The sequence below is a fragment of the Penaeus monodon genome, chromosome 10 (assembly GCF_015228065.2).
Source record: "Penaeus monodon isolate SGIC_2016 chromosome 10, NSTDA_Pmon_1, whole genome shotgun sequence".
Taxonomy (NCBI): domain Eukaryota; kingdom Metazoa; phylum Arthropoda; class Malacostraca; order Decapoda; family Penaeidae; genus Penaeus; species Penaeus monodon.
This window is the reverse complement of record NC_051395.1, coordinates 12,648,995-12,658,356: the sequence shown is the minus strand read 5'-3', so window position 1 is coordinate 12,658,356 and position 9,362 is coordinate 12,648,995. Positions and strand designations below refer to the sequence as shown.

Sequence of the window (9,362 nt, the reverse complement as noted above, 5' to 3'; positions counted from 1 at the left end):
AAAAAAATTTTTGTAAAAAGTTTTTTTGAATTTTTCCTTAAAAAAAAAAATTTTTTGTTCAAATTTTTGATTTTAGCTAAAAGTACCAAGTACAGTTTTTCACTAAAGATTTCTTAAATTTTGATTTCAGATGATTAGTTATTAAGAAACTATGTAACTTATTTCGGGGTTCGACTTATAAAAAGATATAAAATCAAAAAGGTCAAGGTAAACGGAAAAACCCCAGGGGAAAACATACAAAAAGGTTTACTTTACCGGCCCTTACATACACAACTAGCAAAAAATTACAAACAGGAGCGTGGGAGTGAGAGAGATCCAGCAGCAGGTGGGGTCACATGGCGGAAAAGACACAAGTCAAATCAGGGGACCTATGAATTTTTTGCGGTGCCCTTTTAGGGGCCGCCCCCGGTTTTTCCCAACGAAATCCTCTCCCCCCCCCGGGGGAAAGGGCCAATCCAGGGGTGACCTGGGACCGCCCACTTTCCGAGTAACATGAGGAAGGCCATGTATTTTGGGTGAGGCGACCAATCACGGCAAAAGCTACTCCGCCCCCGCGGCCCCAGTGAACCTCATAAAGGACAGCATCCCCAAGATGAATTTGACATTCGCCCCATCTTTTTAAGATAAGCATCCGGAGGGGGTATTATCTCAACATCTTGGGCACCGATGTTCTGGCTCCTTCTACCCTGGCCACTGTCGGTTTCCTCTGGTGAATGAGCTCCTGGACCTTCCCTTTCCCGTCACCCGCACTCCCCCGCGTTCAGGGTCCTCTTCGGGGGCTTGGTGCACCGTCGCCCCCCCACCAGTCCCCTATCCCGGTATTTCCCCGGGGGGTTCCCGGCAGGCAGCTCCTCCGGGTGCCCTCGGCGGCACTCCTGGGGGGTGTCCTGGGCAGGCAGTTCCCCCGGGGGGTTCCTGGGCAGGCAGCTCCTGGGCGTGTCCTGGGCAGACTCCCCCGGGGGTGTCCTCGGCAGGCAGCTCCCCGGCGTGTCCTCGCAGGCAGCTCCCCCGGGCGTGTCCTGGGCAGGCAGTCCTCCGGCGGTCCTCGGCAGGCAGCTCCCCCGGGGCGTTCCTCGGCGGGCAGCCCTCCGGCGTGTCCTCGGGGGCACTCCTCCAGGGGGTCCTCGGCGGGGGCTCCCCCGGGGTCTCCCGGCGGCATCCCCCAAAACGGGTCCTCGGCGGGTGCCCCCCGGGGTCCTCGCAGGCACTCCCCCGGGGGTGTCCTCGGCAGGCACTCCCCGGCAAGTCCTGGGCGGGCCTCCTCCGGCATGCCCTCGGCAGGTAGCTCTTCCGGCATGTCCCGGCGGGCAGCTCCTCCGGCATTCCTCGGCGGCAGCTCCTCCGGCAGTCCGTTCCCCACCAAACCCTTTGGGGGGCCACCCCACTCCAAATGGCGTTTGGGTGCATGTCTCGCACCCACCCTTTTCTCCCCCTGGCGTCCTCGGAGGTAATCATCCGTGGTACGATTTTCCCCCCATTTCCCCGGGGGCATCCCCGCCAATGGGGTTTTTCGGGCACACGTCCCGCACCCACCAGTTGCTTGTCCTGCGTGTCTCTGGCGGGGCAATTTTCCCTGCGTTCCTGGGGAGGGAAATTCTTTCCCGCGCAGGCGGCTCCTCCGGGGCGTCCTGCGCAGGCGACGACTCATCCGGCGCGTCCCCCCCGGGCGGGGACGACTCTCCGGCGCGTCCTGGGCCGGGAAAAGACTCATCCCGGGGCGCCCGGGCAGGCGACGACTCATCCGGCGCGTTCCCCGGGCAAGCGACGACTCATCCCGGGGGTCCCCGGGCAGGCGACGACTCATCCCGGGGCGTCCTGCCAGGCGACGACTCTCCGGGGCGTCCTGGGCAGGCAGATCATCCGGCCGTCCTGGGCAGGCGACGCTCATCCGGGGCGTCCGGGCAGGCACGACTCATCCGGTGCGACTTTGGGAGGTAGACCTTCCGACAGCCCCAATGCTTTTACCATCTCCTTGGGGGGCATCCCACGCCCTGGTCGTTCGGGGTGCATATCCCCCCCACCATTTTTCAAAGGGGCAGCAACGGCGGCTAAATCCTCCGACTTACGTGCAGTCGCAGGCGTGGTTCAATGCGGTGAGGCTTTCCTCGCGGCGCCCCGCTTTTTCCGACGGCCGTTCCCCCGGAGAAGGCCAATCAGGGTGAAACCCGGGACCGCCCCCCTTTGACCCAGTATCTAGGAAGGCAATGTTCGGTGAGGCGACCAATCACAGGGAACTATGCCGCCCCCCGCGAGCTTTCCAGTGAACCATGAGAAGGACGCAGTGCCAAAGATGAACTTTACATGATGTTTACTGTTTTTAGTTTTTTTTAGGCATCAAATACATGCTTAGCCTTTAATTATAACAGGGCATTTGAAACTTTTCGGGTTTTACCGATCACAGGGATTTTCGTGATATTGCCTCTCACCAACAACTGGGGAAATACGATGCATCGCTATTTTCAATTAAAATATTTTCCGTTTTTTTTGCGAGGACGCATTCGAGAATTTTTGCATGTAATAGAATCATGACCAAATATTGTTGACGGACAATTTTTTCCTTCTTTTTTCAGATCTTTGATCAGTCGCCTTTGAAACAGAAGCAAGTAAGTTATATATTCATATATATGTTTTGTTCTGTAATTCTTATGGATCCCACATAAAAGAAAAAAAAACATTTTGTAACTACTGCTATGAAATCAAAAAAATGTTTCGTCGATAATTACCTACAGAGAGAAGCGAGGGGTGCACGAGGAAGAGAGGGACGAAGTGCTGTGGACGAGCGAGGTGCTCACCGCGGGTGGCGGGTGTTCGGCGTAGTCAGGACGCTCGCCTTCAGTGTGAGGTTGTCGCCCCACAGGCTCTGTCCCCACTTGGTACAAGGACGGCGTGCACTGCACCGGAGTGTCAAAAACACATAAATTCGCAGACCTGAAAATTAGACCTACAGTGTCATTCTCGTAGTATATAATTTCCATAAAAATAAATAATAATAATAATAAATAGAATATATATACATATATATGTGTGTGTATGAGCATATGGTTGACTTTTAATTCTATTTTCATACTAAGATAAAGGGGAAATAACGAGTTTGGTAATACTAATATAGGGTGCCCAGGTCGAGGTAGGTTCCACGCCCCAAGAGCTTCTGGAAGAGGCGACCAACATGCTGGGTTTGGAGGAGCTGTCCTCAACGGCGTCCACGTCCGCCTCCGTCCTGCAAATCTCCTCCGTCGTCTATTTGGATTGCATCTCCGACCAACACCAGGTCTGTTAGAATCAAAAATAGAATCATCCTAACCATACTTGAAAATATGCAATTGCCTATACATTAAACTTATTTTTTCAAATCCTTATAAAGGCGACATACAAGTTGGAAGTGAGAGCACCACGGAGTCAGAAGTCTTACTCTCGTCTTTTTACTGTAGTTATCGTAGGTAAGTCCACTTTACTGTTAATGAACAATTAACAATACCTATGCAATATCCCTACTACAGAATGTAGATAAAGGTGCGAACGCTACAGTAGAAATAATAAGTATATCCCATGGTACGAGAACAGGCGACGAAAGCGAGGCACTGGAGGAAGGCCCCACGTGCCGCCTGGGCGCCCTCGTTAACGCTCTGCCTCGCATCTACCAACACTCCCCCGCGGCCATGGGCCATGTAGGGGACTCCGTGACGTTGCCTTGCCGCTCGCAGGGCCACAACGTCACTCGGGAATGGTTCCTCAATAATGAGAGGATTTCTGGCGACGCCATTTATCAGGTAATTCCAAATTTTACAATATTCCACTGAATTAAAGTATAACTCCAATAGAGCAGGGATGGAAAAGAGTATATAAGACAGTAAATTTTCGTTTGGAAGTGAGTAACAATCTTGAGCAGATAACCCATATGACAGATACATATCATAGTTTAAAAATGTTTTGCTTTAATTCGAGCCCCGGGCGATCTGATGGTGCGGCGGCTGAGTGCAAGGGTCGACCGGTACACGTGCGGGTGACCACACGAGGTTCTCTCCCCTCAGTGACACTGTTTTAAACTGAAGTAAGTCTATAAAAATTGTTTCTGAATATATATTATATATATATATATATATTATATAAAATTATTAATATTTTTATAATATTATATAATATATATAAACTACTACATACACACACACATATATGTGTGTGGTCATATTACTGTGTGTGGGGGATGCAGTACATTCATACTATTTGTAATATTCATATAAAGTAAACCCTCCTCTTTCTTCCTCGTCTATTTGTCTTTCTTTTTCCTTCCTTCTAATTTCTTATATATGCATATAAGTAAACCGTATTCATATTGACAAATTAGAAAAAGGGATGAAAGGGAAAGAATATCTTCAATAATGAGATGTTTTGACCGTTTCGATTTCGTCTTCTCAAAATACTTATTTTGAGTACTTTTTCTATTTATTCACTTATTTACATTGTATTTGCGTATATATTATTTCACAACACATACACATACATATAAAATTATATATATATATATATATAATATATAATATAATATATATATTATTATATATATTTATATATAATATATATTCATATATATATTATATATATATTATATTATATATTAAATAATTATATATTATATAATAATATATGTATGTTTGTGGTGTGTGTACATAATATACACGCAAATACATCATTAATAAGTGAAAAATAAAAAGTCTATATATAATAAAATTTTAATTTTTATTATATATATATAAAATTTTTATATATATATATTATATTATATATATTTTTTATATATATATTATATATATATTATTATATATATTATATATATATATATATATAACATATATATATATATAATATATAATTATATTATATATATTATATATATTGTAAATATTCTTCTCTTTCATCCCTTTTTCACATTTTTAAGACATTTATCTATTTATTCACTTTATAATGCATATGTATTTGGTGTATTATTTTACCACACACCCCAACACCACATACCCACACCACAACACACACCACACACACACACCCCACACCCACCCACACATATTTATATATATAATAATATATAATATATATATATATATATATTTTATAGATAAAGAAATAGATGATAGTAGAATGAATATATATAATATAAATATATATTATATACATTATTATATATATATATTATATTATTAATTTTTATATAATATATATATATTATGTTACATACTTAATATTAACAAATTAATATATGTATATATTATATATAATATTATATATATATTATATATACATATATATATTATTTATATATATGTGTGTGTTTGTGTGTGTGTGTGTAAAAATTATATACACGCAAAAAAATTATGCATATATATAATAAATAAATAGCTAAATGTATATATGTTAATTTATTTTAATCTTTTAAATTATGTATAATATATATATTAAAATTATTAATATATATTATATATAATATATATTATAATATATATATATTGTCTGGTGTGTGTTGTGCGGGGTTGTGTGTGTGTGTATACACACACAAACTTTTATATATGTGTGTGTGTGTGTGTGTCAGGGAAGGAAAAAGGGGAAACCACCCTAAGGTTTTTCCCTTGTTTTAGGGCAGACATCTATTGAAATGGCCTTTAATCAGGAAATGGGGTGAATGGTTGTCATGGTGAAAATGGTGCAAAAAGGACTTTTGTGGAAGGGGCACTGAATATTATATATATAATATATATATATAATTATATATATATATATTTTTTTAAATAATTTTAATATATATATATATTATTTATTTTTTTTATTTTATTTTTTTTTTATTTATTTATCTATTTATTTATTTTATATTATATTATTTTTTACTTTTTATATATTATATTTTTGTATATAAGTGTGTGTTGTTTACAATTTTGGGATGTGTGTAGCATTGTGTGCGTGCTGTGGTTTTTCCATGCATATATGCTTACTTATAGTATTTGACTTATATGTATGAACAAAATTTTTTCCAGGTGGTGACTATGTAAATAAAAATCGACTCGCACTTCAAGACGACGGTGAAGACCCGCTTCGAAGCTGACCTCTCGGATTATTGGATGACTGATGATGTACCTCATTATATCAGATATGTTATGTGGCTAATTTGTCCTGGAAATCCCAAAGGGTCTTAGAGAAAAGCCTTAGAGGGAAGCTTGGATCAACTTGTCCTTTATTTCCCTCTGCAATCAACGGGAGGAACTCCGGTTTAAAAAACATTTTTTCATGTCTCTCTCTCGTAAGTTAAGGTTTATGTATTTAAAAGCAGCTGCAGCGCATAAGAGATGTACATCTAGCACGTTCTACTGTTAGTATTATATTGTTGATACAAAGTTTTCTATTTTTTTTTTTGTTTTTATCACAATCGCGCAGATGAATGTAACGCGCATGGTAGTAAAATATATTGAGTTTGTTATTTAGTTACATTACAATAAAAATAAAATAAAATTATATTGACTCAAATTTCTTTCAAAACCTCGTGTAAATTATATTTCATTTCTACAATGAAGTAAAAATTCATATTTAATTGACCATTACAACTTGTTAGGCAAATTGGTTATAAATCATATATATTCACCATGCAATAGAGACTAACGGGAAAAATACATGCAAGACTACATGTATATATGTTGAGGTGTATGGGTTTTTTATATTATATAATTTTATAAAATATATATATATATAATACATATATATTATATAAATATTTTATATATGTATTATATATATAATATATATATATCATATAAATATATTTTATATATATATTATATATATTATTATTTATATATATATATATATATATATATAATATATATATATATTATATAATAATTATACATATAGTGTGATATAATCATTTATTTATACATACATATACTATTTTACATATACATGAAATTATTTGTATAATCTGTGTAAATATATTTCATTTAAAAAACAAAAAATAATACGATTGTATAGTGTGGTGTCGGCGTATATGTGTTTATTCCATATAATGTCTGTATACAAAAAGCATATATATATGTGTATAAAATAGTATAGGCACGTATATAGCATATATACATTATAAAATATAACAGATCAGGAGCGCTGGTGGTTATATTACACATACATACAACTAATTTAATAATATTTTATATAATATATATATATATATATATATATATATAAATTTTTATATATATTTATTTTTTATATTGTATGTATTATATACGTATGTATATCATCTATAAATATATATATATATATATATATATTATTATATATTATATATATTTAAAATATAAAATTTTTATTATAATTATTATAGGGTGAGGCTTCACGCGCAAGGTGATGTAAACGATGGTTGGTAGCCGAAGTGTTAAGTGCTTCATCCCTTCTCCTTGCAGCTTCCACCACGGCTACCCCGTGCAAAAAAAGGGAGCAGTTTTTTGCATAAGTCTCCCCTGCAGGTCAAGCCTCTCCATCATCAAGACTTCTGGGGTGCCTCCCGGGCCACCCATGGTAAGGGGCCCCTTTTCGGTCCCAGGCTAAAATGTGGGGTCTGGGACAGCAGTGGGCCCCAAGGACGGAGCTTGTCCCCCGGGCAGTGGACCGCCTAGCTCCGTACCAACCCTGCCCCTTAGCCCCCCTGGGGTAATGGAGGGGCTCGGGGGAGGTGGGCCTTGCCAGTCCCCTTTTTCCCCCCAGAAAGACCCACTGGCAATTCGAAATAATGGATATCGGGGGAGGGGTGTCACTCCCAACCCAGCAAGCAAGGTGGGCTTGGGAGGGCAAATGTGGGGTGCAGGATTGGAAGAGTTACTCATCTTGCCGCCCCCCCCACCATGAAGTTGGGGGCAAAGCCTCGGAATCCCACGGGCATGGGGGGGTCCCACAGCCGCTGACCCCTTTATTTGAGGCGCGTTGGGGGGGGGCGGCAGAGGTGGATGCACCCAAGTGACCCCCCAGGCCAACCTCAGGTGTGCTTAAGGGGTAGCCTTTGGGAACATCGGTCCTTGCAGCAGGGTGAGGGGTTACCTCTGTTGGTTTTCGGGAATTGGGCGACTGGGGGGTTTGAGGGGGCTGCCTTTCAGAGGTGAGAAAACCTGGGAGTGGGGGACGATCGTTTTGGGGGGGTAAACCCACTATTGGTTTTGGGCCCCGCGATGGCACCATTTCCAGGGGTTGCCATAGCCTCTCCAGCCGACTTCAGCCCCCGTAGTTGAGGGGGGACACCCGGGTTTTAGAGTATTTTGGGGATGCTTTTTTGGTTCAGTCTCTTATTGTGATACCTCCTACCGATGTATGTAAAACTGATAAAACCCGTGGGAGACAATTTTCACCTGGCGAATATTCGATTGTTCTGGGCGACTTTAAAGCAGATCCGGCTATGACCTAGTGGCAATGAATGTTGTCGGCCACCTGGGTCGGACTATCCAGCACGAGAATAGCCTCCCCTTCTCCGGACTTTGTAGGTCACGAAAAAAAGGGCTCTGGGTCCTGGTAAAGCGCTCCAACCCGCATTGCTGGAATGGTACAGCAATATGGGTACGAGGCCAGGAGATCAACCCCATTCCTTTTTAGCACACGTGGGGGATCCTCCAGAACGCAGAGTTTACCGGGGCCAGTTCTGTGGCACTGACCATAGGCTGTTGTGGGGTACCCCGTGGGTCCACTTCAAAACTTCCCATCCCTCCGTGGCCACCCCAAGGTGTTTCACCGGACGACTAAAGGAAAGGGGGATGTGCGGGGGTTCCCATGGCAACCTCTGCCGATTTACAGAAATCACAGCCCGACGGACTCAGCTGCTCGTGGGGCTCTTCAAGCCATAACACTCAAAAGCTCAGGGGTCTTGGTGTATGCCCAGGGCAAGGGAGAATTCCATCTCCCCCGGGGACATTAGAGGTCACTGAAAACGGTCACAAGGCTCGGCTGAATGGTAATCAGTCTTGCGTCGCTCCAGGGTGCGTAGGGCTCGGACACTGCGGGAAAGGACAAGTACAGTTCATCAGAATCTTGTGAGGAGGTTAAGGCCATTTCTTGGTAAATAACCTTCGCCCTGCCTACCAAGCCCTGAGAAAGCTGAATTCTAAGCCCCCCTCACAGATGACTACAGTCGATCGGGCGGATGGACGGATCATCTCAGATCATGTTGGGGTTTGTGAACGTTGGGCTGAGTATTTGAACATTTTGTACCAGGTAGACCCTCCAACAGATAGCTTGGTTTGCAAGCCGGACCCACCATCAGTGAGGAACCTCCTCCCCTAACCACCCCCCTAACGGAAGCCGCCTTGCCGCGGTGGGGGGGCTTGAGGCCCCAATGATCTGGTGAC

The 9,362-nt window shown here is 42.3% G+C and overlaps 1 protein-coding gene across 1 annotated transcript in view; it reads left to right on the top strand.

Moving 5' to 3' along the window:
- LOC119577843 overlaps positions 1-6,050 on the top strand; it is a 113,238-nt gene extending 107,188 nt beyond the window's left edge. Inside the window, exon 9 of the mRNA XM_037925442.1 lies at positions 6,021-6,050. Within this exon, the coding sequence (XP_037781370.1) occupies positions 6,021-6,035 (15 nt within the window). The 3' untranslated portion in view covers positions 6,036-6,050. The remainder of the gene's footprint in view (positions 1-6,020) is intronic.
- The last annotated feature ends 3,312 nt before the right edge of the window (positions 6,051-9,362 follow it).